At 44.2% G+C, this 27,693-nt stretch overlaps 1 protein-coding gene across 6 annotated transcripts; it reads left to right on the top strand.

The window, feature by feature from the left end:
* The first annotated feature begins 9,189 nt into the window (after positions 1 to 9,189).
* Positions 9,190 to 27,040, top strand: GAPT (GRB2 binding adaptor protein, transmembrane). 6 transcript variants are annotated; one of them, XM_084802056.1, is made up of 7 exons: positions 9,190 to 9,332; positions 9,602 to 9,790; positions 21,986 to 22,226; positions 22,532 to 22,710; positions 23,368 to 23,446; positions 24,914 to 24,959; positions 25,218 to 27,040. In XM_084802056.1, the coding sequence occupies exon 7, from the start codon at positions 25,585 to 25,587 to the stop codon at positions 26,056 to 26,058; it is 474 nt and encodes a 157-aa protein (XP_084658182.1). In that variant the 5' UTR covers positions 9,190 to 9,332; positions 9,602 to 9,790; positions 21,986 to 22,226; positions 22,532 to 22,710; positions 23,368 to 23,446; positions 24,914 to 24,959; positions 25,218 to 25,584; the 3' UTR covers positions 26,059 to 27,040. The 6 variants fall into 6 exon arrangements, with proteins under 6 accessions (XP_084658182.1, XP_084658181.1, XP_084658183.1 ...); XM_084802055.1 differs by having other exon boundaries at positions 23,138 to 23,446; XM_084802057.1 differs by lacking the exon at positions 23,368 to 23,446 and having other exon boundaries at positions 22,532 to 22,667.
* Positions 27,041 to 27,693: the final 653 nt, after the last annotated feature.

Below are 27,693 nucleotides of genomic sequence, written 5' to 3'. Positions count from 1 at the left end.
TTTCCTTACAAAAGAGCACTGTGCCGTTTTCAGGGCTTCTTAATTCAGCTCAATATCACCTGACTCCGGGGTACATTTAGGGTGACATATTCCAGTTTCCTGTGGACATATTTTGAAGTAACGTAATATAGCCTACACTTTCCCCATTTTACAGGTGAGGAAACTGGGTCCTAGACAATTTAAGTAGCTATTATGAATATGTTTTTCACAGAACCACCAAATTTTGTTAAGTCAACTACATGCCCAATGCTTTTGACTCAGCTAACACAGTATGTAAGTGGTTTTACTTAGGAGCCACGGACACTTAGAATTCCAGATTAACAAGTGTAAATTGGGCTTTCCTCGAAACCACTCTCCACCTTTGGTAAGTCTAGCAAAAACAGCTGCTAAGGCATTCGCCTCACCCCCTGCACCCCCAACAGTGCACAAAGGAAGCCTCTGTGGCGTTGCACAGCAGGCAAGTCGCTCTGTAGGTCCCCTGTCAGGGCTTTAGCGCACTGCAAGCCCGGGCATGTTTTCCAAAAGGGGCAGTAGACTTTAACCTAAGATTATGCCAGGTTCGAATAAGAGGGGGGTGGGGCTGAAAGTGGAGGTGCAGAATTACACAATTGCCCTGCTTTCTTCATAAACTTAGGTGTGACCTTTGCTCCTGAGCCTGTGCAAAGCGATTGAGTGAGTCTGCTGGTGAGTGAAGACCACCCAACTTTCTCAGAGAGAGATTTGCACTAATTGTGTGTGTGTGTGTGTGTGTGTGTGTGTGTGTGTGTGAGAGAGAGAGAGAGAGAGACTTGTGATTAAAAGACTGAACAGACATTTTAAGACATTTTTTAAAATTTCAGTTTTGTTTCATGCACTACTACATATTTTTCCCTGAGGGCACTTTAGTATTTGGTAGACTGTTGAATATCGCATGTAAAATTCAGTCTCCCCAAAATACACAGGCATTTACTAAGATACCAGTGCTGAGTCCTCGCCAACTGGGAGAGAATGATATTCTGTATACTAGCGCCACCGTGTGGACAGAATCGAAACCATCGTCCATCTAACAACAAAACTACTTTCCACTGCTAATAAATCTCTAATTGCAAAAGATGTCTGCGTAGATCTATGGTTCCGGTGCAAATTGGAATGCCAAAATCCCAGAGAGGCTTTCAGTGAGGAAGGTAAAAACTTAACCTATCAACTTAAAAAAGTTCAAAAGCGGGCCGGGCGTGGTGGCGCACGCCTTTAATCCCAGCACTCGGGAGGCAGAGGCAGGCGGATCGCTGTGAGTTCGAGGCCAGCCTGGTCTACAAAGTGAGTCCAGGACAGTCAAGGCTACACAGAGAAACCTTGTCTCAAAAAAAAAAAAAAAAAAAAGTTCAAAAGCAGCAACGTCACCTGTAAGCAAGAAGAAAGCGAGAACAGCCTTCCTCTTGCAGATGCTGGGCCTTACAATGAGTTTGTAGCAAGAGAGATGCTAAATTAGTTAACTGGACAAATTACCAGGACAAAGCAACAGGAATAGGTGTACCAAAGGAATAATGAGATGAGTGGTGGGTCCCATTTAGAGCTTAGTACATGGAGATTAGAATCATCCACACATGGAGGAGGAGGAAGAAGAGGAGGAGGAGGAGGAAGAGAAGGAGGAAGAAGAGGAGGAGGAGGAAGATGAAGAAGAAGAAGGAGAAAGAAGAAGAAGAACAACAACAACAACACAACAACAACAACAACAACACAACAGTGGTTCATCCTGCCATGAGATTTCTACATGAGGGAACCCCGATTAGAAGTGGTGGGAGAAGGGCCGGGCGTGGTGGCGCACGCCTTTAATCCCAGCACTTGGGAGGCAGAGGCAGGCAGATCGCTGTGAGTTCGAGGCCAGCCTGGTCTACAAAGCGAGTCCAGGACAGCCAAGGCTACACAGAGAGACCCTGTCTCGAAAAACCAAAAAAAAAAAAAAAAAAAAAGAAGTGGTGGGAGAAGGAATCTCAGCAGAACCAGCTATTCCTTATAGAATCCAAACAGAAAATAGTAATAATAATAGTAATAATGAAGCAGGGAAGGAATTTATTGTTTGAGGCCTTCCTGGAGAGGACTAGGGAAGCAAATGTCCTTGGTCCTGTCTTTGAGGCTCTAACAGGAACTTGGAGGGAAACAGGAGCAGGAAGTAGAAGTGGGCATCATAAGACAGTTGTGGTCGGAGAGCTAACCAGCTCAGTAGCTCGGGCTCCGGGGGCCTCCCCGGTGAAAAGAAGATGCGGCCACCTAGGTGGCTTCAGGCTCCCCCCACCCCCCCCCCCCAGAGGATTGCCTGTTGGTATGTTGCTCCTAGAATTCTGAGTGCCTGCAAGAGCAGATGACTCAGAGGAAAGGCCAAGCGCCACAGGGCCGCCTTTAGGTTTAGGAGGACCAATGGCTGGTGACCTCCAAGTGACATTTTGGCTGTCTGGAACAGGACATTGAAGCTGGCAGTTGAAAAATCTAAGTTTTGGATGTTTCTTAAATGAATTAGAGTCAGCATTCGTAGTTGAATAAGAGTGTAACTCAAAGGTTTAAGGCAGCAAAGGAGAAGGCTGAAACATCCCACAGGCTTCTTGTCCTATTCCCAGGACCCTCCCTATCTGAAACCCACCGGAAGTCAGCGTTTCACACCAAACAGAGGTTTTAAGTTCCTAGGAGGACACATCAGAGTACTAGAGCGTCAACATCCCACAGCCTGGCTAGTTTAACTATTTTTGTTCCATTTCTGGGTACTACAAATCCAAGGTCAATGTTGCTGGTGGCCGGTCTCCTCTGACCCCTCTTACTCATTTGCAGATGGCCACTTCTGCCCATGTTCTCATCTGGTGGCTCTCCGATGCACACATGTCCATTATCCTAAATCCGACTTCATTTTACAAGGACAGAGGCTGCATTACGACCAGCTCGCCCACCGTGTCATTCATTTAAACTTAATTATGTCTGAAGTCCCTACCGCCAAACATTGTATTCTGTGGTACTCGGGGTTATCGATCTGACATGAATTGGGGGGAGAGTTGCCTAGGAGACAGCCTTTGGTGGGTACACGTGGGGAAATTTCTGGCTTAGGCTTGTGTCTGGACATACCTCTTGAGGGATTATGGAGAGCAGGGTAAGCGAAGCTGTAAGAGCCATCTTAACTGTGGGCAGCACCATTCTGTGGCCCTGGCTCCTAGGCAGAGTATAAAAGAGAGAGTCCCCTGAGCCCTAATGTTCCTCTCTGCACCTCACACACCAGTGTGACCAGCTGTGTCAGTCACCTACTGCTAAACCTTCCCTGCCAGGAGAGACTGTACCCTTGAACCCTGAGCCAAAATGGGCCCCCTCTTTCCTTAATTAGCTTTGGTTAGATATTTTGTCCAAACAACTAACAGAAACCATGCTTTTTAAAAACAGCAATAGTGGAGGCTCTGGGCAAGAGCTTTTTGAGCACAAGGTACAGGAAGGTTTAAATGGCATGCAAAGAGCAGGGGAAATAATGTCAAATACACAGAGTTAACTTCAATTTGTCCAAAGAAAGCTTAACATGGCGAAAAGATAAACTGTATAATGATAGGGGGGAAAAAGTTGACATGTTAAAAACTGAAACATGTATTTGAGCACTCAAAACTCAGCAGCCAGACTCAAGGGAACTGTTCCTGCCTCTGGCCTGGGCAAAGCTGAAGAACTGGCCTGAGGGCTGCAGGCAGGATGAGGGGAGCTGGCGGGCTCACCAACTTAGCAACTACCCAGGCCCAGATCCAGGCCTTTAAGTTGGCCCACCTCAGCATCTGCCCCATCTCTGAGCTGCTGGAACACGAAAAGAGGCTGGTCCTGCAGACCAAGGCTGCAGGGTTCCCATGACACAGGACAACAACAGGACATCTGAGAGGAGTCCCAGTGAGGGTCCAGTATTGATGATGTAGCAGGAGCCAGAGGCCTCAAAATAGACCAATGGCTGGCACAAAAGGGTATACTCTGGCACACTCTGACACACCACAGCTTCCAAAAGAGGTGGGTGTTTTGTTGTTGCTGTTGTCCTTGTCTTTTCTTTTGGGGAAAGGCTGCAAGAGCAGAGGGTAAATATGGATACGGAATAAGAAATCTTTTGCTTGAATTGAAAGTCCTTATTTATTGAAATTTTGGGGTGTGCCTTCATGTTCACCAGATGATGCCAGGGAACCCAGTATTCCCTCCTGGAGTTCTTAGTTTCACTAATTAAAACAATTTAAGAACGGATTCAAACAGAAGTTCAAGGCCTGCCTCTGCCTCCCAAGTGCTGGCATTAAAAGTGTGCACCACTGCCCGGCTTTTCTTTTAAACTCTAATAAAGCTGGCCACTGAATGCAGGTGAGAAAAACACTTCTGATGAGCACATCGTGTGAGGAAAGTGACCCAGTATAAGCATTCTAATGGAGGGTTATGTCTCTAAGATTTAGGGGTCATTGGCCAAGTTGAACGGCTAACCTGCTCTTATAATCTGTTCCTGCTACTATAACAAAACAATTTCACTTGAATAATTTGTAACCAGAAACAGACACGGATAGCCTTTATTCATAGAGGCTAGAAGCAAAGGATCAAGTAGGTTCCATGTCACAGTATTTTTGCTGAGCCTGCCAGGCAGGGTGAGACCCAGAATACTTCCCACAGCCCTTTTTGTAAAGGTTTTAACCCTTTACAAAAAAAAATATATAACCCACAAGACCTCCTGAGTATCACGTCCAACACACACCGGCATTCGTAGGACAACGCTAGGCGCCAGCGACTGCAGTCCTGAAGCTGAAAGGAACACAAGCTGTGAATTAGATTCTTCCTAAAACATCTACTTAGACTTTGAAATTAGATATTCAACATTTTGAAAATTAGCAATTAGTGAGATAAAGGGTTAACTTTTGGATTTAAATATTAAGCATAGTAAATATTTTATCCCCTCTCCCGCCCCCACGGTGTTTATTTTTAACACTAGCTTTTGACAAAAAATAGTGTGGTGAATCTTAGCCGTTATTCGATTTTAAAAAAGCTTTTTCGTAAATATATCAAAACATTTCATCAAAACTCACTTTTTTTCTTATCATTGGTTCACATATCTGTATATGATTTTTAATCATCTATTTTCTGCAGTTTTTTTTTTTTTCAGCAAGCTCCCATGAGTGGACTGTTGAATGAGTCACTGTGAATCTATTGTCTGGACCTAGGTCGCACTCTGCTGGTCAATGTGATAATGCCAATTAGGGCTTCTTTCAAAGATTTGGTGCCCCAGAAGAAAAAAACGACCTCGCTTTCTCAATCTATCATAGAGGGCTCAATTAGTCTACAAGTCCAACTTATTTAAACTTGTAGTTTAGAAGGTTATTTGCCATCAGCTCCTTCTCCAGCGTCTAGCCAGTGGTGCCCACCTCATCCTCCCTCTCCACACTTTACTCAACCAGTACAGCCCCTAACTGCGATCCGAACATCTGTCCTCACGCCCACAGATACGAGCGGTTCTTGTGCCTCATCGAAGAGGATTCTTTTTTGCAGCAGATGGAGACATTATAGAAAACCACGGTCGATTGAGATGCAGAATCGTGGAGCTAGGTCCCATTGGTATATCTACAACTCAACTCCCACTCTAAAAGCTCGGGGATCATTGCAGAAGGAGGAGGGGCAGAGAATGCTGTAAGAGCCAGAGGAACAGGAAGTTGACTGTGAGGTTGTGTCTGTGTAAATGAAACCAGAAAAAGACTCTACTGACAGGCATGCTAGTGTGGGAAGGCTGGCCCGGGGGTGGGGGGCTCAGTCCACCACAGAGCTAACAAACCCTTTCTTCCCTGAGTTGATTTTTTTTTTCAGGATATTTATCACAGAAATGGAAATGAAACTAGAGCAAGCAATAAGAGCCGAATACAAGCATTTAAGGAACATGAAACTCTGACATTAGCAAATGATTCTCAGCAGTTTGTCACCAGGGTACTTAACCATGGATGAGTAGAATTTATACTCAAATGTAAGGAGGCTTCATTGCTAACGACTCAAAATCACTGATCCATAGACCAACTAAATATTAAAGGTTTGATATATAGAGAGAAATAATTGTGTTTACAAATACTAGAGAAGCTTGATAAAATTTAGTATTTATTCCAATATTCATATTGGACATTTATTCATAATATAAATATATTTATTATATTATATAATAGATTATATAATGTAATATGCAAAATATAAATATAATATATATTTATTCATAATATAAATATTTAATAATCAAAATATACTTAATGAAAAGATCAATGCAAAAATCCCTCAGACACATTAAAACAAAGAAACAAACACTAGCCAGTGGTGGTGCAGCTTTCTGTTGATTGTCAGCTCGGTTTCCCCATGTTCTATGCCATAGGCACGTGATGTCTTCAACAGTGGGGTCTTATCACTAAGTATTGGGGGTAACCAAGGCCTGTAGTGTTCAAGCAGGTCTATGGAACTCTTTCGGTCAATGACTAAAAAGAAGTAACCTATTCCTGGTGCTAGGGTGTTATTTGGTACCATAAGATGTGATGTCTACTCAGAGTATGCCTCCTATGTCACACAGTAACGGCATGTAAATGTCTTCTGTTTATGTGCATATTTGGGGAAGCTTCTTCAGCAGTAGTTTTTCATATGGCTTTTCAAAAGGCTTTCAACGTCAGGTATCCTTCCTCATACTCCCTCAGCCCTTTTGATTCTCCTCTTCTGGTTTCCCTTCTATCCCTTTGCCTTCTATTCTCACTTCCTCCTCCTAGGTCTGCCTAACCTCTGTGGGTATTCTAAGTGAAGCTCACGTGTCTAACGTTGTAAAAGCTAAAGTCCACGTATAAGAGAAAACACACATCTGTCTTTCTGAGTCTGGGCTACCTTACACAGGATGATTGCTTCTGGCTCCACCCAGTGACCTGAAATTTTCATTTCTCTTAATAGTTGAATAATGCCCCATTGTGTGAGTGTATCACATTTTCATTGTCCATTGGGCATCTTGGCTGTTTACAACTTCTGGCTCTTATGAATATAGTAGCAATGAGTGCGGGTGAGCAATTGTCCTTGTAGTAAGATGAGAAAGTGAAAAGTGATTATACATTATATATATGTATATATAACACACACACACATATATATATGTATATGTATATACAACCAAAGTATAAAATAATTATTTTTACCCTACTATGACCCTGGAAGCTAAAATAGTGACCTGCTCTCAAGATATGCCCAACGCAATAGAAGCACAGATGTAAAGGAAACAAGCAACCACTTGTTAAAAAATTGGATTTAAAGCCCACTTTATGAGATGGAACCCATACTTGATATTGTTAATAAGGCCAAGAACCTGGGACTGGGACTAGACAGGCCCTGGGCCTATGATAAAAACCTACTGCTATTTTGCCAAATGAACACAGCAATAAAATGACTCCTAATGACAAAGTGCTATACCCATAGATCAGTGCATCAGTCAACCTTCTCCTTTAAGAGAATGTGTTCCTTAAAATAGATGCTAACACAGAGGTTTACAACTGGACACACTCTATAGAGAGGGAGACTTGGGAGGGCCCAGCCCTGAGCATGTCTTTATCACATCCCTTCCCCCAAAGCTCAGGAACTTATACAGGAGAGAAGACAGAAGGATTATAGGATCCAGAAATGGTGGATGACTTTAAAGAAACATCTTCTAGACACGGTAGGGCAGGCACATGATATGAACTCACAGGTGTGTGACAGCTTGTATAAGACCTGTACAAGCTCAGGCCAAACAAAACCTCACACTGATAGCCACTGGTAGAGGGAGAATCAGGTACCTTCTCCAATAGAGATGCAGTGGGTATATCAATCACACTCCAGGGCAGGGTCCATGCTCAGGAGTAACACAGGAGTAACATGCTCAGGTGAACACAAATCAGATTCCATGAGTTTTAGAAAAGACTCGTTATAATATGCTTATAGAGTGTCTTAGTTACCTTTCTACTTGTGTGACAAAACACCATGACCAAGATAACTTATAAGAGAACTCACCCAGCTGGCCTTATTATTTTGAACTATTACAGTCCATGATGATGGAGCTAAGGCTTGGAATAGCTGTGAGCTCACATCCTGATCTGGGAGACAAAGGAAGACAGGCTGGGCATGGTGCACACAGCTTTAATCCCAGCACTCAGAAGGCAGAGGAAGGTAAGTGGATCTCTGTGAGTTCAAGGCCAGCCTGGCCTACAAAGTAAGTCCAGGACAGCCAGGCCTTGTTACACAGAGAAACTCTTTCTCAAAACATGAGAGAGAGAGAGAGAGAGAGAGAGAGAGAGAGAGAGAGAGAGAGAGAGAGAGATTGGGAATGGCCCAAGTCTCCCCCAGTGACACACGTCCAACAACAAGGCCACGCCCTAATCCTTCTGAATCACTTCTACCATCTAGGGACCAGGTACAAAATCTTATGAGCCTATGGGGTCTGTTCTCATTGAAGGCACCACATACAAATGAAAAACAAAAACAAAAACAAAACAAAACAAGAAACATTTCATTGGTGAAAGACACTATAACTAAAAGATGACACATTGAAAGTTTCCTATTCAAATCCCCAAAAATGTACATGTCTTCCTATGATATAAAAAGCTTCTACAAGGAGGGTAAAGGGAAGATGAGCCAATACAAAACAAATGCCTCTCATGTTTGATAAAAATTCATTTAAAGCAGACAAACTATAATTAAAAAGTGTATTAAGATGCCCACCAAACTGGTAAAGGCTGACATTTTGTGGCTGGTTTTGTACCGAGGAAGTGTAGATTCGCAAGCATCCCATACATTGCTGGTGGGATTGAAGCTTAGTTCAATCTTGGAAAAAGAGTAAATTGGTTAAATCTACAAAAAGTAGAGATTTCTGTATTTTCCTCACTTAGAATTGATCTGATGGAAAGATTATAGCTCATGAATATCGTGTGGAAAATGAAGTCCGTCAGGCATTAGCGAATGACTAACCAAACCCAAGGCCAGTTTTGTAAAGTGGGAGTTATCGGAAAGCAAGCCATGCTGGCTTAATTTCATGTCAACAAGCCAGAACCACCTGAGAGGAGGGAGCCTCGGTGGAGAAAATGCCTCTGTAATAGCAGGCTGTAGACAGGCGAGCATGCAGGTCATTTTCTTAATTAGTGCTTTCTGTGGGAGGGCCTAGCCCATTGTGGGTGGGGCCAGCCTGGGTTGGCGATCCTGGATTCTCTTCTCTAAGAAGGCCTAGGGAACAAGCCGTAAGCAGCACCCCTCCATGGATGGCCTCTGCATCAGCCACTGCCTCCACGTCTTGCCCTGTTTGAGTTCGTGGCCTGACTTCTTTCGACGGTGAACTGTGACGCGGAAGTGTAAGCTAAATAAACCCTTTCTTCCTCAAGTTGCTTTTAGTTCCTGACAGCAATGCTAACCCTAACTAGGACACAGCCATGCCCATTTGGTCACACAGACCTGGCTGTGGCTGCCGCCATCCTGCCAGAGCAGTTTGGATGCAACAGAGATAATCTGCTTCCGAAGCACGCAATGTTTACACCCGGGTCTCCACAGAAACAAGCTGCTGCCCCCTGGTGTCCAAGGCTAGTCATTACAGCAGTGTTGAATAAGAACTAACTTCCTACAGAGTATGGATTAAATAAATGATGATAAACTCATACAATGGAATTAAAGGCAGCTGTGGAAACAAGACAGAAACATCTTAAATAATTGATATGGAAACATCTCTAAATTAAACACTGTGAAAATCGAGCAGAAGACACTGTGTTGGTAAAGCGTGACTCCACGGAGTAAGAAAGGAGAGGAGAAGAATATGGTATTTTAAACATTCTTATACATATATAGAACCTTAGAAATTTAAAAATAGATTGTACTTATTCGTTGATATTTTTATGCCTGTATACATGTATTTTTCTCACATCCGCCCTGCTCCCATTAACTCCTTCCGAGCCCCAGAACTTTCTATCTCAATTCCCTTTCAATTTCATGTTGTCTCCATTACCATCATAATTATTACTATTGGCAATCCCTAGTGCCCAGTTAGCGCTATCCATCTGCGCTCAGTGTCGGGCCATCCATTGAGGCAACGGGCAATATATCAGTGGTCACATCCTCAAAGAGAAGACAAATTCTCCCTCCCTTGACAGCCATCAAGTACCAAAAGCTCCTTGCAGGGCAGGTGGGGGAGCCCGAGAGCCCCTCCCTGATTGATACCGGGGCTGCTTTGATCTTGTGCGGGTATCTTGCAGGTACCCTCAGCTGCTATGTGAATAGATGTGTGCAACAGGCATTGCCGTATCCGGAAGTCACCCCTTTCACGTCTTCCCTCTCCATCCTCCAGATCCTATATCCTTTGTTGCTTACATTTTTATTTCTTTTATTTATATGTTGAGAATTGAGACCTGTATTTACACTAGTCTCCCTGTTGTTGTGGTGTGTGTGGGTGTGGGTGCGGGTGGGTGGCCTGCCTTCCAGCACTTGGGTGGAAGGAGGTCCACAACTCCGAAGCTGGCAAAGTGTCCCACCCCTGAGGTGGGACAGTGTCCCAAGGGCATCCTGAGGCACGGGAACCCATGCACCTCACAGCTCTGAGAGGAGGCCCTCTCAACAGACACAGTGCAGCTTCCGAGGGAGGGTTGCCCCTAAACCCTGGGAAACTGAGCTCAGGCCTTGGAGCTGAGCTCCACTCCTCCTTTGTTTCTTTTTCTCTTCTTCCTCTTCTTCTCCTCCTCCTTCTCTTCCTCCTCCTCCTTTTCCTCCTCCTCCTTCTGATGAGAGAGTCACAGCAGGCAGTAAATCTCTTTAAAGAGATTTATTGGAGGGACGAATCCATAAGTGGCTGCCTCTGCTCCCGGGAGGAGACTGCAGAGAACTGGGCAGACTCAGCCTTTATATAGGTTTTCTTAGGGGGCGGGGCTTTCTGAGGCAGAAATTTCCAGAGTGTGGATTGGTGGGATTTCAAGCCATAGCTGGGGGCTTAGGGGGGAGCTCAAGGATTGTGGGGTTTTGTCCAGACCTCTCATCCCAAATTAGCATAATCTGGGATGTGTCCTACTGAGGGGCTGGAGATGGCAGTTATAGAGGTCTTGGTGGGGTGGAGTTGGGGGGAGTGTGGGGGGACACCTGGGCTGGGATGCTGGAGCTATCTCAGGCAGAGGTCGGGGCACTTTTCTGCCTTAAGGGGCAATAAAGCTTACAATGTGTCCAAAATTTACCAAGAGTGCATTGTGAAGGCAGTAGAAGGAACAGGAAAGGCTGTCGTCATCGCGGACAGCTCCCGTGACAGTGACAGTAGGCTTTCTGAGGCAGGAAAGGTGTCCAGTTTTCATAGGACAGTCAGCTGAAGTAGGGATGGTCACCATGGACAGCTCCCACCGAGCGGGCAGGAAAGATGTAACAGTCAGCTGAGGCAGGAATATTCATGAAGGACCTTTGTCCCATCTCCGCAACCCCAGGGCAGGAAGGATAGCCTGACTGCAGTGAAGTGGGAAGGAGCGCTGGCAGCGAGCCACTTTAAATTTTAGTGACCCACTGCACATAGCTGTTGGGGGTGGTGACACAGTGGACCTGATAAAGGACTGAAGGGAAGCCATGGGGCACCCGGCAGCTTGGGGAAGGTACCCTGCCACTGGGTTGTGGGGGTAGTGGATAACAGCCACCACAGCTTGATGGTGGGCTCCTGAGGCTTTGGGATGAACTGCCACGGCTTTGGGGCAGATTACTACTGTTGATCCAGGCAGAGGCTTGTAGCAAGGCACCATGGCTTTCGCCCAGAAGGAGAAAGGTGATGGTGTTAGACCCAGCTCTCTCTGCTGCGACACTGGCGGCTTTGATCCAGCCATGGCAACGTGTGTGTGTGTGTGTGTGTGTGTGTGTGTGTGTGTGTGTGTGTGAGAGAGAGAGAGAGAGAGAGAGAGAGAGAGAGAGAGAGAGAGAGAGAGAGCATCTATCATCCAGCTGTTCAATCAAGCTAGGCTACCTCCGCGGTGGTAGCTTTAATCTGGCTGTGGCCACAGTGGCCTCAATCTGGCCACTACCACAGCAGCCACGTGACCACAGTGCAGCAACTGCTTGCATTTGGCTGCTGCCTCCACTGCAGTGACAGAATCCCTACATTCCCTCTCCCTCTCCTTCTTCCATTTCCTTCCATGTTCCTCCTACTCTTCAAATTCATAGCCTCTTATTAACTATAATTATCACAAGAACACTCCTATATGCTTATAAATACACCCTGCTGAGATCATTCAATGTTGCTCATGTGTGTTTAGGGAAGACCTCTTGGGTTTGGTTAATCTGTCAGGGAGTATGCCCCCGGAGAAGACAAATTCTCATTCTTTGTCTCTGTTGACTCTCTCTCTCTCTCTCTCTCTCTCTCTCTCTCTCTCTCTCTCTCTCTCTCTCTCCCGTCCCTCCCTCCCTCCTTCCCTCCTTCCTTCCTTCCCCTCTCCCAGCCATTAGTGGCCTGTAGCTCTTCTTCTAGGAGGAAGGCCTTGTGAGGGTTCCTCCACCTCCACAGGTGTGGATTGGTGCTGTCTTTGTTTAGGTCTTGTTTAGGCAACCACACCGTTGATGTGTCCTGAATGCAAAGTCCCTCTTATATACAGAGGACACTGTACTACAGCAGACGTCCTGCCCTGGTCCTCTGGCTCCTGCAGTCACCTCATCCTTTCTTTGTGATATTCTTTGAGCCTTAAGTGTACCAATTGGGGCTTGGCATCCCATAGTCAATTCTCTGCATTTTGATTAGTTGTAGTTTTCTATAATGATCTCCAGCTACTGAAGAAAAAAAAGGCTTCTTTGGTGAGAGGTGATGGGTAAGATTAGGATGCAGTTAGAGATTATACTAATTTAGTGAAGGGCAGCAGTAACTTCTCTTCGAGGGTCCATGGCTTCACCAGCCATAGGCAGTGGGTATCTTTGGGATGCTTGCCAGGAGTAAGACAAAATAGCACAGAAGGTTAAGAACAGACTTAAACTGCTCAGATTGTGTTCTGAAGCCTTGTATTATAAAAGAGTCTCAATTATGTATTTGATAGTCAGGTTAAGAAATAAGCTAAGAGAAACAAGTACTGTTTTTATATTTAAAAAAAAATAAGCACAACATGCCAGCATGTGCTGTCACTTGAGTTTTTGGTCTTAAGCATTCTGATGTGTATAAGGTGGAATCTCAGAGCAACCAGTGCCTGGCCCAACCCAAGACCCACCCCATGGGAGAGAAACAACCCCTGACTTTATAAACAATACTCTGCTATGCTTGTAGACATAAGGCAAGCAGAGTTGTTCTCTGAGACGCTCCACCAATCAGTGCCTTAAAAATGATGCTGACAATCACAGCCAAACTTTGGGCAATGCGTAGGAAGCCTTGTGGAAAAGTGGGGGGAAGGATAAAAGGGCCTGGAGGTGACAGGAGCTTCCCAAGAAGACCAACAGAGCCAGCTGACCTGGGCTCAGAGAGACCTGCAGAGACTGAAGCACCAACCAAGGACCACGCATGGACTGGACCTAGGCCCCCTGCACAGATGTAGCTGACAGCCAGCTCAGGGTTCACGTGGGTCTCCTAGTAATGGGAGTGGGGGATTTCTCTGACGTGGATTCTCTTGCCAGATTTTCAACTACTTCCCCCTAGCAAGACTGCCTTGCCAGGCCACAGGGGAAGAGGGCACAGTCAGTCTTGATGCAACTTGATGAGGGGCGGGGGGATAGGATGGGAAAGGGGACTCTCTTCTTCTAAGGAATAGGGGTGATGCGGGAAAGTGACAGTGTGTGGAGCTGGGAGGTGAGGAGGGATGGGGCTACAACCAGGATGTAAAGTGAATAAATATATACATTTTTAAAAAGAAGGAGAAGGAGGAGGAGGAGGAGGAGGAGGAGGAGGAGGAGGAGGAGGAGGAGGAGGAGGAGGAGGAGTAGAACAGCACAAGCTAAAGCACCTGTGGCCAAGCCACAGTTCACGGTTTTCGGCCAGCAGGGGGCAGCATTCTCTAGCTGTGTGCGGTTAGGTCCTTTCCTTTAGTGAGGCGGAGCCCTCTGATAAAGCCACTTCCAGTTTTGCCTCTGTTGAAAAGGAGGTTAAATGGAGTTTATGTATATCCTAAGACAGCCTATGGGCACAGGGTGAGACAACAGAAGTAAAACTAAGCGAGTAAAAGTACAGAGCATCAGCCACAGTGTGGCTGAAAACAACAGACCACATTCAAGCTGGTTTTGCATACTAAGTGAAGACTGTCCCCATGAGTTGCTTGCACTTGTCCTGTCTTCAGGTTGCACTGTCTCGGTCAGCTGAAGGCCCCTCTACCCTGAAGACAGGTTCTCTGTTGAGTTACTCCTAAGAGTCATTCATAGATGCTGAGGATACAAAGTGAACAGGGACCATATTGGTGGTCAGACAACTACATGTGGTTCTGGAAGGTCCCAGAAGCACTGGCACCTCCTAGAGAGCGCTGTGAGCTCTCCACCAGCCACTCCAGCCTGTGCCCCCTGCCTCAGTGCAGCTTGTTGTCTCCTTGTTTGCTGGCTTTGCTTTGCTAAAAGCTGCACCCAGGGATGCATACAAGCAAAGCCTGCACTTGCTCTCAGCTTTTCCAGGATTATTTATAGATGTATACTTAATTACAAATTTAGATTTTATAGGACAAAAAAAAAAGATAAAGACTCCAGATGCTGCTTATTCTAGATAAAGGAATGGTAAATGTCCTGATGTAGAATGAAGTCAGGGCTTCTGGTGTAATGGTGACTGCCTCAGTTAGGGTTTATATGGCTGTGGAGAGACACTATGGCCACACAACTCCTATAAAAGAAAGCATTTCATTGGGGCTGGCTTACAGTTCAGGCATTTAGTCCACTATTATGGCAGGAAGCATGGCAGTGAGCCACTGGGACTGGTGTGAGCTTCTGAAACCTCAAAGCCCACCCTCTGTAACTCACTTCCTCCAACAAGGCCACACCTACTCCAACAAGGCCACACCTACTTCAATAAGGCCACACCTACTCTAATAAGGCCACACTCCAATAATGTCACTTTCTATGGGTCTATGGGGGCCATAATTTTTTTTTTACATTTTAGATACTTTTTCTTTTCTTAAATTTTAATTTATTATAATTTATTCAGGTTACATCCCAATTGTTGTTCCCTCACTTTTATCTTCCCATTCCCACCCTCCCTCCCTCTTCCACCCTATTCCCTTCCCCCAGACCTCTGACAGAAGGGGACCTCCTCCCCCACCATGATCACAGCCTATCAGGTCTCATCCAGATAGCCTGCTTCCCCTTCCTCTGTGTCCCTGCTGGGCCTCTCTACCATGGGGAAGTGATCAAATTGGGGGGTGGCACCAGGGTTCATATCAGAGGCAGTCCCTGCTCCCCTGTCATCATAGAAAATGAGCTGTTCATTGTCTAGATCTGAACGGGGTCCAGGTTACCGCATGCATTGTCCTTGGTTGGTGCAACAGTGTGTGCAGGCCCCCTACTTCCAGGTTGACCAGCCTTGATGGTCTCCTTGTGGGGCTCCTGAACCCTCTGGGTTTTTCCAGCCCCCCATTCTTCCATACTACTCTCAGCACTCTACCCAGAGTCCAGCAGCAAGACCCAGCTTCTGCCCTGATCCCCCACTTGGCGGAGACTCTCAGAGGACATCCAAGTTGGGCTAATATCAACTCATAAGTGAGTGTATACCATGCATGTCTTTCAGGGTCTGGGTTACCTCACTCTGGATGATCTTTTCTAGTTCTATCCACTTGCCTGCAAATCTCAAGATTTCCTTGTTTTTAATAGCTGAGTGATATTCCATTATGTAAATGTACCACAGTTTCTTTATCCATTCTTCAGTTGAGGGACATCTAGGTTGTTTCCAGATTCTGGCTATTAAGAATAAAGCTGCTATGAACACAGTTGATCAAATGTCCTTGTGTGGCGGAGCATCTTTCAGGTATATTTGTGGGGGCCATTTTTAATCAAAGCACCGGAGAGATCATTGGTTTCTTTATCTGAGGGACTGATACATATATATATATACTTTCTCTTTATATATGTGCTTATAAATATATGTATTTATGCAAATATGTCATATACCATTTTATATGTTTGTCTAGTACCCCAAAAGGTCATTTCTTTTAGCTCAAGGTTTACTCTCAGAATAATCTTTACTTTTTTCATTGCTTTAGAACGCCCTTCTTGAATGTCTTCCATGTAAAGGAACGGGGACTCTGTAAAGGGAGGCCAGTGGACAGCAATAAAGACAGTTTCTGTTCTCATGGCATTAGCACAAAGTTCACAGGGGGCCTAAAAGTGTAAACACAAAATGCCAAAGTACCAGGAAGTGCACCACGCTGCTAGGTGATCAAAACAGGCTGGCAGGAAAGCGGCGGCATGTGAAGGGGAGACAGGCGCTTATAACATGTGTGTGAGGGCAGGAACAAGTGTGTCAGTGTGTTCAGGACCAGTGACAGAGCTAGGAGAAGTTATTTGGTGGCTTGACATATAGCATACAGACAGACAGACAGACAGACAGAGTTGGGGAGGAGGCTTCATACTAATCGGCTAAGTAAATCCTCCTGGGGAGGGGTACAAAAGAGAAAGGCAATATGGCAGGAAAGAATGCAGAAAAGAGGACGTGGGAAAACATGATGCTGAGCCTTTGAGAGGAAGGAAGTGGAGATGTTAGAGGAGCCGAGAGCAGCAGGTAGGGGTGAAAGGTGGCGGGAACACAGTGACAGAAGACAGAGGCTGACCATGGAGGTCCTTCTAATCCATAACAGGGTGGTGGAGGGGGGGGAGGGATGTTCATTCTTTTTATTTGTTTGTTTTGTTTTGTTTTTTCGAGGCAGGGTTTCTCTGTGTAGCCTTGGCTGTCCTGGACTTGCATTGTAGACCAGGCTGGCCTCGAACTCACAGCGATCCACTTGCTTCCACCTCCGGAGTGCTGGGATTAAAGGCGTGCGCCACCACCCCAGGCGGGATGTTTGTTCTAAAACTACCAAGAGCTGATTCATCGGGGGCCCGCTGTGGTCTAACTAATCCTTGAGAGATGCTATTCGTTTCGTTTTTAGGATGAAGGATTGTGGCATAAGAAGGTAAGAGGAAGGGCTAAAAGAGGCTGCTGTGGTTGCTCAGACAAAAGATGGGGTAGTGAGGAAAGGCAGTGTTGATTACCTTAGTGGGCCACCTCTAATAAAACCGCCAGCTGTGTCCACCTAGAACCAAACATAAAATCATTTCCACAGTTCTCCACAGTAGCAAAGAGGATCACAAAGGGCCTATTTTGAGCCCACTGTACCCTAGTGTGAACTGGACAGAAGATTTATTATTATTATTATTATTATTATTATTATTATTATTATTATTATTATTATTATTATTATTATTATTTCTGGCTTTTGTGGTCTTGCCACTCAGCTTTTCAGTTGTATTATCCCCTGAATTGTTTCCTACACCTTCTCCGACTCCATACAAACCCAGGCGGGAGCTCTCCTTTGGTTGATCCAATCTTCCAGGGCCCCACAGTCAGGTCTACTGTCTTTACCTTCACTCAAATATCCTTAATCAGATAGAGATCCAACGGCGTGGGGGAAAGAATCTTGCCCGGCGAGAGTCCTTTAATTGACTCTTCAATATCAAATGGTCAGCGCTGAAGACATTGTATACATGCAAGTTACATTAGATGGACTGAGTTCGAGAGGGCAGGGTGGGGCGGGGTGGGGTACGCGGGAGGAGGAGGAGGGAGGAAAGAGAAGAGGGGAATGAGGTAATCATACTTGAACTTCAAAAAATGTTAAGGAAAAAAGTTAAAATAGAGAGGGGCAGGGGAGAGAGAGAGAACTCAACTGTACATCTTTAGAATGAAACCGGTTTAATATGGGGCATCATTAGAGGAATTTAGACACAGGCAACTGGACATCATCCTCAAAGGCCAGGCTCTGTATTCAAATAACATAGTCCAAGCTATCTTTGGTAGACCATTTCTCCTGACTGTGACTCATTATATCATCTGCAGCCCAGTAAACGGCACCCCACTTCATGCTTGCTGTAAGCTTTAACATGTCACGTACATGGCTTATAGATGTGTCCAGGAACTGTTCAAGTGCTCAAAATATGAGCAAATACTGTCTTGGCTTACCCAGTCTACACATTCTAGAGCTTTCTCCGATGAACTCTGACCACTGAAGATTGTTTTCCTTTGCGACACTTTCAAGTTCCTTTTTCACGGTGAAGAAAAGGTGAAGTAAAGAGTTAAGTGGTTTGCTCAAGATGAACCTCTGGGGCAGGATCTGTTCAAAGAAAGCCCAAGAGTGACTCAGACCACTGGGGACTTTGAAGGACCTGAGGGAAAGGACCTGAGTTGCTAAGGTCCTGAGAGTAACCCCCCAAGGACTTTGGTTAGTAGTCATGGTGAGAAGCTAGGCATTCACAGTGCTAATGTGGCCTTGGAAGATTCTAGCAAAGGCCTGGAGTTACTTACCTACCGCTGTAATTCAGAACTGTGGGTTCAGTTTTTTTGGTGGTGGTGGTGATGTGTTTTGTTTTGTTTCACCTAAAATGCCAGTCAAGTCACATGGAAACAGAGGCACCTGTCATCGGATGGCTGTTGCAAGGTGGCCAGCGTAAACTGAAGAGTAGAGAGCCTCAGGACAGTCAACAGAGGAATTTAAAATTTGTCTAAGAATTTTAAGTAGTAGGTATCATGGTCAGAGAAGTGTCTATCAAGAAGAAACCCTCAGACCTCAGCCTGAGCTCTTGCTGACAGAGCTGGAGAGAGCTGCTGGCCTACGTGGAAGAAAAGCAGGTTTAGTGAGAGTCCCTCTAGCTTACCTCAGACCGTGAGCCTTAGCCTGGCCTTCACGTCCATAGGCACTGGCTCACTGACATTCATCTGAGGGAGAACTCGCTTCCAAAGCATGTTTCCCATAGAGAAACCAAGCATGTTCTGATTACCAGCTTTATTAGATAGGTCCTCTGCCCCACACGAAGTCTGGTTTATTTACTTTTTTTTTTTTTTTTAATTCAGATCTGCCTCCCTAGATTTCTCTCTCAGAATCAGGGTACAGGATAATGGAACTCAAAGCACAGACTGGCAGTCCTGTTCTCTTTGGAGAATCTAGGAAGCCACCCCCACCCCTACCAAGTTTGAAGTGGCAGGCGTGATTGACAACCTTTATGCAAGCCAGCTCTCTGTGAATGCAGATGCTGCCCAGGTGCTCGCCTGACTGGGACACAATCTCAAAATCTGACCAGTTACTTTACACATTAGGATGACATTATCCTTAACACTCCCCCAAAGAAGCTGGCAGGCTCCAACAGTGACCAGTTTGGAGTTCTTTATTAATGCTAGCTTATAGTAATATCATCAGAGAAACCCAAGAACCTGACGAAATTGTGTATAATTGTATGACCTAGAAAAATTACCCACAGTCCGAAGTGAGGAAATATCTGCTTTAGCAATGCTGGACTTTGAAGCACACACACTGTTTCACTCATGGAGGAGTGGAATGGTTCAGTTGCTGTTCCTGTGCAATGGGTACCAAATTCTCCAATGTTCATTTATTTTCATAATTAAGAGTAAAGTGGGGGGAAGAGTGACGAAAGAAGAGGGAGGGTTGCTGGCTGGAGCGGAAGCAAGCCTCGAGGCTTACCATCTGATCTAATCTAATAGCGGTTAGGAAAGACCTACGTGAGGAAAGGGAGGTGATCTGGAAGGAAGTATGTTTTCGACGGCAAACCCAGTTTCAAGCATCTTCTCACCGTGATAGTGGTCTCATTGATACAGTTTGTTTGAACTCAGTGGAATGTTAAGGAGACCCAAGGACCGTGGTACCCTTTGTTTTCTTATGGTTGAACAGAGCAAGATTCAGACTAGCCCTCCCTAGCTATGGTGCTAATTTTTTTTTTTTTAGGTTAAATTACCACATGCCTTTTTGGTTTCAGGTTATACATGAATTTTGGGGGAATAGAACGCTTGAGGAAATCTCCCTGTATCAATGAGAGCACATACCTATAATCCCAGGATGCAGAAGCCTTGCTTTGAGCTGAGGTTCAAATCATCAATGACTCCCATCTTCCTCACTCACACAGCCCCACAAACCCTAGACTCAGTAAGATCCAGAAAACTTCAAATCCATCTAGTTCAAAGTCTACTGAAAACTTTTCAAAGTCTTCCTCCTCTCAGTCTTCTACAGCAGTTAAAAAAAAAATACAATAACCAAATTAAATAAAATATATCTAAATTGTCCTAAATTTTGCACCTATTAAATTTTCTTTGCTATTTATTTCTGACATATAATATATCTTATAATATATAATTTATTATATATCACAATATATTATATATATAAATACATAATATCTGTTATATATTATATATATGATATAAGTATATGAAATTTATATATTAAATGTATTTAAAGAAACAATTATGTAGGTTTCACAATCTTCAGTGCTCAATTAACCACCATGAAGAGGACAGCACAAGGCATCTCTGGCGAAGCTCTTTCATGTACTTGCAAGTCTGTAGAGTGTAGGATGGCTTTTAAGAAACCTCTCACCTCACAGTCTATAAAATATCATTCCTCCAGCTCCCTTTCCCCATGAAGGCATTGTGGTATTGCTCTTTTTTAATTTTTATTCTTGGTGGTATTCTTATCTTGAGATAAAAATACATACCTAGTGAAACAGAATTGCCACAGCCCTAGGAATTCCCACTGGAAGACTTCCTCAGGGGCTCTGATGGACGTTCAGGTTTGGAGGCATAGTCCCACACTAAAAATGATCTGAGGTCGTGTCCAGTGAAATCTATTCTGTACGTGCTACGAAGCATTTAGTTTGATTTTGCTGCTACCGGGATGGGTCCTTAGCGTAACAACGGTTTTGCTTTGACCTGTTCACCTCTGCCTTCGCCCCTCACCTTCACTCACCACGTCGCCTCATTTCAAACTTTTCATGACTTTTTCACGTGCCCAGTAAAATTTTACTGATTAGAAGACTCATTCCATTAACAATGTGCTTACTCTGTGGATTAATCCTATAAGTCTCACAGCTTCACTGCCCCGTGCAGGCTATTGGCTAGATCACTCTCGCCTTTGTGAACTCTTTCCTGGTTCATGAACCCTGTTTCTGGCCTCCATTTCCTGGCCATCGTGAACTGTGCGCCTGTTTTTCTTCTCCCTGCTATTGCCCAGAAGTGTGTATTTCTTAGCCTTACTGGCCAGGTCTGAAATGATCCGTGGCCCCAGTGGCTTCTTCTTTTGGTCTCCGGGTGCTACAGGGAGTGTATTCACTGTTGCGTCTCTGCAGCTTAGAGCAAAGAGTGCTCAGCACACACGGATGATAGCGCTACTCTTCCCACATCAGAAGACTAGCGCTTCAAGAATGGAGTCCAGTAGGGGTTGCTGGTTTGTTTATTTTGTTCTGTGTTTACCAGTGCTGGCAATTGAACTTAGAACCTTGCACACACCAGGCAAGTGCTCTAACTCCAATCTACATGCAAGGCCCCCTCTTCTTTTTAAACCAACTTACACAAGGTTAATCCACTTGCTTGAAGGAATTTTGATCCAATTGAAAAGGCAATGTTTCTGTGACAATTTCTAGATTATCTATTTAACTCACTGATTATTTGTTTGATTCAGCAGCTCTCTCTCTCTCTCTCTCTCTCTCTCTCTCTCTCTCTCTCTCTCTTTCTCTCTCTCTTTTTTTTTTTTAATTTCATGGAGGCTGGCTCTTAGAGATGGTATCATAGAAAGATTCTATGTGTAGATGTGGAATTCACTGTTGGTGGCAAGGATGGTGCCAGCTCACAGCCACAGAGGCAATGGCACTGGGGGAGTGGACAGTTCACCTGCTGTTTTTCTGTTTGCCTGTAAACTAGGATTAATTGTGATTAATTAATCACAATCCTCTAAGGATTCCTGGGCAGTACATTAAAGGTTTATGATACCTAGTGCTGGGAATGGGCTCATTACTGTTACCAAGCAAAGTAAAGCATTTTTTCTTTCTTGCTGGATTTAGTTTCTTTGCTTCCTATTAGGCTGCTGCCAGTCTGTGATGTCCTGATGTGCCTGGCAGTCTCCTCAGAGAAGATGCGTCATAAATTTACCTGATGGAAGTTCTACTAGCACATCGTATCCCAGAGCAATGTGCCTCTTTTGGAAACTTCTATTTAATGAGTGGTTGCGATGATGATGGTGACAACAATGACAATGACGATGATGATGACGACGATGATGATGATAGCATTCTGAAACAAAATCAAGGCACTAGTTGAACAGGTATGGATGCAACTTGGGAATATCCACTGCAGCTTCATATTCAAATGAGAATGCTTCTACATTTGCACATCACAAAGCAAACAAACAAAAATACCCAAGGCCTATGTTAGTTTCAGTTCTAAAACCTCTTTAAAGAAAACAAAGCACGCGATTGATTCTAAACTGAGCATCATAAATATTGTTTGAGAAAGAAAAAAAAATCACTCAGGCTTAGTATTGATATACAGTTCCAAAAGTTCTGCCTACGAAGAGGGAGGGCTGATGATAATTCTGCAGTGTCTGATAACAACTTCCTCACGAACCAGGAAACTTTGCAAGTGTTAAATACCCTGAGAGGAGGAGATGAAGAAGGAAGTAACTGACCAGAATGAAAAGAGGAAGAGCTCACAGCTGAAGCCAGTCCTGGCGAAGAGTGACAGACAGAGCACTCCCCAGCTCCAAGTGAGTCAGAACCGGACTGAAAGTGGCCGGGTAATGAAAAGAGGTGAGAAATGAATCCATATTTAATCAAGTGGTGAAGTTCTGTTACATCAAAAACAGGCGTTTTTATTTATGGATAATTTTCCCTTAGTCATGGTAGGGAAAGCAATTTGCAGGTTGAGGGTGAGGTTGGTGCATCTAGGACCCTGCTGTATGAGCCAGCGCTTTCCTGTGCCCTCTCTGCTACCTGCAGGACATACACTGTCTGCCTTGCAGGGTCTATAAAGAATCTGTGATTTGGAGGCAAGTGAATAATTATTAGTAAGTTTTTTGGGTGTTTTGTTTTGTTTTGTTTTGTTTTTAGAAACTGCTGCTTTCCAAAGTGAAAAGGGCTTCCAGGTTAGACAAAGTGAACTTCATTTAGATGTCATGCTAGGACAGTTTATTATTTGAAATATGTCTCTTATCTGTCTTTTTTTTTTATCTCATAGATTTTTCTCCTATAAAGTTAGCTTTAAGATAGGAAAAGGATGTGTTTCTTCGGCTGATTTTTTTCTCTCTCAGTGTATATCCTTTATATGATTTTTGTGATAAGGATGTCTGCTCTGGATAGAACTAAAATAAATTCTTTCAGAAACTCATAGCGAGGCTCTTGCCTCTCCTCAGCTGCCTCGCAGAGAGCAGCTAGTCAGGCAGAAAACCCACCTCAGTCCTCTTGCAGGCCTAGGGCCATCCTAAGCAACCGATGCATGCCATTCAACACTGGAATTTTACTTTGGAAGGGCATCTCAAATGTTCTGGTGAGTATGAATGCAATTATCTGCGATGCAAGATATTAAGAGCCATTCTCATCTGCGCAGAAAGGAAATGAGGCTCTATTTGTAGAAGTCATTAGCCAAATGTCATCTGTGCGTAGCCTTTCTATCACGTCTGCCCTTGTAAGAGCGGGAAGACTCCTTAGACTGTAGCTTTATCTTCTATTAATGTTTAAGTTAGTATACACAACAGTGAGTTTTATTATGACATTTTCATATTCATACCCGTGTGATATCTTTCTCATATCTGCCCACTCCTATTTGACTACCACTATTCTGCGTGCTACCTTTCACACTCTAGGTATAGACAATGAAATTTGCCAGGTTTGTTTTTGCTCTGGCACGGGGTCTCATTCTGCGTCCCAGGCTATGCCAGATTCCCTGTGCCAGGATCACACAGGCATGCGCCATCATGAACGTCTCAGGCTTGTAAATATTACATGGTGACTAGACAATGCTATCTCGGCCCCCAGTGTATACCCCTAGATACCCCAAGGAAAGTAAATGATATCAGATTGGGGAGTGTTTGCCCGGAAATCTATATATTAAGCAGAGTTTATTATAAACAGATTGCATGCCATACTCCTTTTGTTTGTGCAAAGTTGAAAATGTGAGTACTGTTGCAATCTGACCAGTGAGAAAGATTTATAAAAAGTGGTCATTAGAAAGGAGCACTCGCTGAGGGCGGGGCACTACTCAATGGGTTTTCATGTCCCTGCTCTCTGCTGGTCTTGCGGCTATGAACAGATTGGTCCATCCAGTAGTGGCTATTTAGTATATTAGCTAGCGCTCCCATGCTTAATACTAGTACTGGTGACTAGGTGATAGATAAAACTTACTAGTTCTTAGGGAGTTACCATCTAGAACCCTCCATTTTATCATCTCTAAGATGAAGATAACAATAATGCCCACACACGAGAGCCCATAGGGTTAAAGTGAGCTAATCCACATGAAAGTCTTTGGAAGCTGATTTAAAATGTGCTCCCAATTAAATATGATTGAAGACGATGGCATTCAATAGATGATGGTAGAAGTACTACAACCACTACTGAAAATATTGGTTGTAACTATTCCTATGTCTAGCCTGAAATGTATAGTAAGAATGTTTTGTTGATAAAAATCAGAGTAGAAAAATTCTCCCTGGTAGAATACTTTGTGTTTCTCTCCTTGCTACTTTAAAAGTTTCAACAGAGCACTTCAAACATCACCTTAATTAAAGGAAAATCATTTGTTACATTTGTGATTAAAAAATTTTACAAAGATACTTTGCTTCACTTAAAAGATCTCTTAAAACTTAAGAATAATCTGTACATGCTTTAAAAATCTTGTGCCTTAAAGTGTCAGTTAAGCAGTTAGTTGCAGAATTTTGGGGTCATTTAAAAATGCCCTTGTTTATTCAAACAAATGCTGACTGAGTTCATTTTCTGTGCTGGGTGTTCTGATTCTCTCTAGGAATCTGAAGAAAAGAGGAGCTGCCCCCTGTTCACCTTGAGACCAGGTAGGAAGACACAGTTCCCTTGCGTTTAGGGTATCACATTCTGCAAGAAAATGGGCTGACGACTATGGGACTCTGAGGGGACAGGGCAGGGAGTTGGCACAGCCTCTGTCCACTCTAAAGAAGGGTAACAGCTCATGTCATACTCAATGTTAAAAGCAAGAACTGATAATTCAGTCATGTTTGATATATTTGGTGGATGTGGTAAATTTATAGCCTCACCAGGAACTAAATGTACAGTAAATATATTTTAATTTATAGCAGGTTTCTGCACGGCAGATTCCCCCAACCTCCCTTTTCCTGAGGTTTCCACCTTACTATTGTTCTCTGCTCATCTGTGCTCCGTTTTGTGATCTGCTGAGAAAAAAAGGAAGTGGAGAGGAATATACGGCTCCGGTGTACAGGAATGTGGTAAAGTAAGTAGCCATCTTCAGAGACTAAGTTCGTGCAGTCTCCCGTCCAGTTGCATCAGGACTTTGCCACGAAATGACATTTCAGATCTAGAAAAGAAATGCCTAAAGGAGTATTCAAACTCGGCTCTGAACCACAACAGGCTACCGGAAACTGCATCTGCTTGCGCCCGTAAATCTATTAACCACGCCGAGCTGCCGAACAACACCTTGCTGAAATGCTGAAAAGCTTTGCAAGCTCTTCAGTGGGCATAGCTGTCGCCGTGTCCCTCCTTGTACTCTTGCTGGTCTGTGGACTGGGCTGTGTTTGGCATTGGAAGCGCCGGGAAACCACATCATTTCCTGTGCCCAAGTTTATGCAAAGGAGAAGCAGCAGACAGAAAGACTGCACAAAAACCCTCAGCTTGAGTGCCTACGTGATCAGCTCAAAGCCTAAAACCTCCGTGGAAAGCAAAGCCCACAGATCTTCTGCCAAGGGAAGCAAGCTGCATGGCCACTATGAAAACGTGTCGTGTCCTCCCGACACCAAAGAGGCAAGCGAGAAAGCGCTGTATGAAAACACCCAGCCTTCTACCCCCGAGGAACACGTCTACGGGAATCAAACAGATGCCCTCTATTGTAATTTCCAGAAGCCTACTCCTCCCCCTCCTCCTCAAGAGGACGACATATACATCCTCCCAGATTCCTACTAACATTTCAACACACCAAGGCTCATTGCTGGAGGCCTCTGCGTGGACTGATGTCACTGTGATCAAGTAATTCTAATGAAATCAGTGGTCTCTTTTCCACTGCAACCCTTATAACCCTCCACTAAGGGAACTATTGTAGATAGATTCTAAAACTCGCTCTGCCTTGGCTTAAACTTGAACTATATTAATTTTTCTTTGTAAATATTTCCTGTTGCAACTTTCCTTCACTCCTTCCCCTGTCGTCTTTCAAAGGTTGGCATTATTGGCAGATCTCCCAGCAGGCCACCCTTCCTCTTGTCTTGTTTTGCTGTGCTGAGGGGCTAACCCAAGGCCTTTCAGATGTCAGGTAGGTGCTCAACTGCTGAGCCGCATCTCTAGCCTGGTCTTCTGAATTACACCCAGTCAATAGCCTATGACACAGCAGGTTGATCTTCAGGAAATAGTCTAAAGTGTCATATCCATCCTTTGCCAAAATTATTTTGTATGTCCCGTTTGCATGAGACATAAAGCTCAAAACCCCAAACTCCAGGGGTTTGTAACGTTTTCAGTTAAAGCTTTCTTTGTTGCTCCCATCAGGAGCATCTTAAAGCTGCCACGCCCGACTCTCTACTCCATGGTGTTCCTTGTCTGCCCTCTCAAGCCTCCCTCAGATCATAATGTCTCCCAGGTCACTCAGAAGCATTTTAAACCTGCATTCCCCCCCACCTTCAGTTTTCAATATCCTGCAGCTCTTGCTGCCTGTTTAATCATTTGAGCATTTAAAGATATGAATGTTTGCTATGTGTTTCATTTCTAATGCAGTATAAGGATGTCTTCAACTGCAGCTAAGAAGAAGAGAACTGGCTCACAGTCATACTTTTAGCCCAAAAGACATCATTTGAGGAATTAAAAATTTGGTTAATTGACAAAAAAAAAAAAAAAATGAATCCTGCATTTTGTTAAGTAGTTTTGAGAAAAAATAATAAATTTACTAATTCCAGACCTATCTAGTGAATATTCACTGAATGCTTTCCAATTACTTATTATAATATATATACACTTGCTGTTGTGCTGGGCAGTTGGAGGATGAGGTGAGAAATTGTATAGGCAAAGAAAGAAAGGGGAGGGAGGGAGGAAGAAGAAGGGAGAGAAATAAAAGAAGGGAGAAAGACAAACCCTGATCATGTACTTCCTACAAGGAACAAAAAGACAACAGACAAATACAATATTCATTATGAACTATGGACATCTCATGGCTAAACAGTCTTTTATACGATCCTATGAATTACGTGACTGGGTACCCAGCATAGACTGCTCCTATTGCCGGGCAAACCTTTACAGAGATTTGCTAACCAGAAGTTTTCAGAGGAATAGAATAATAAATTTGTTCCTTCTCATCCTCTCTGAGGCACAAAATGCAAGCATGAGATTAACACCGGCATCGCCAACTATTTACAATGTTTAGCTTCTCCTTGCCTTATCCCTCTCTGCTGTAGACGCCCACACCAGCTAGGCAGCACCCTTCCTTAGAACCAGAGGGCCAGCTTTCAGATCCCCCAAGGGTGTCATCAGGAGACAAGAGCCATTCTGAGCTCTAGGTACCAAATTTGCTGGCCTCTGAAACTCAGATCCTAGCTCCAAGGTTATATATATCTGCAG

Source organism: Acomys minous (genome assembly GCF_964271855.1).
Source record: "Acomys minous genome assembly, chromosome: 11".
NCBI lineage: Eukaryota > Metazoa > Chordata > Mammalia > Rodentia > Muridae > Acomys > Acomys minous.
Note: the sequence above shows the minus strand (reverse complement) of the source record. Positions and strands in the feature narration are given on the sequence as shown.

Bases quoted from the DNA above. Each gene is read 5' to 3' on its own strand.
- GAPT (XM_084802057.1), top strand. From the start codon at position 25,585: ATGCTGAAAAGCTTTGCAAGCTCTTCAGTGGGCATAGCTGTCGCCGTG.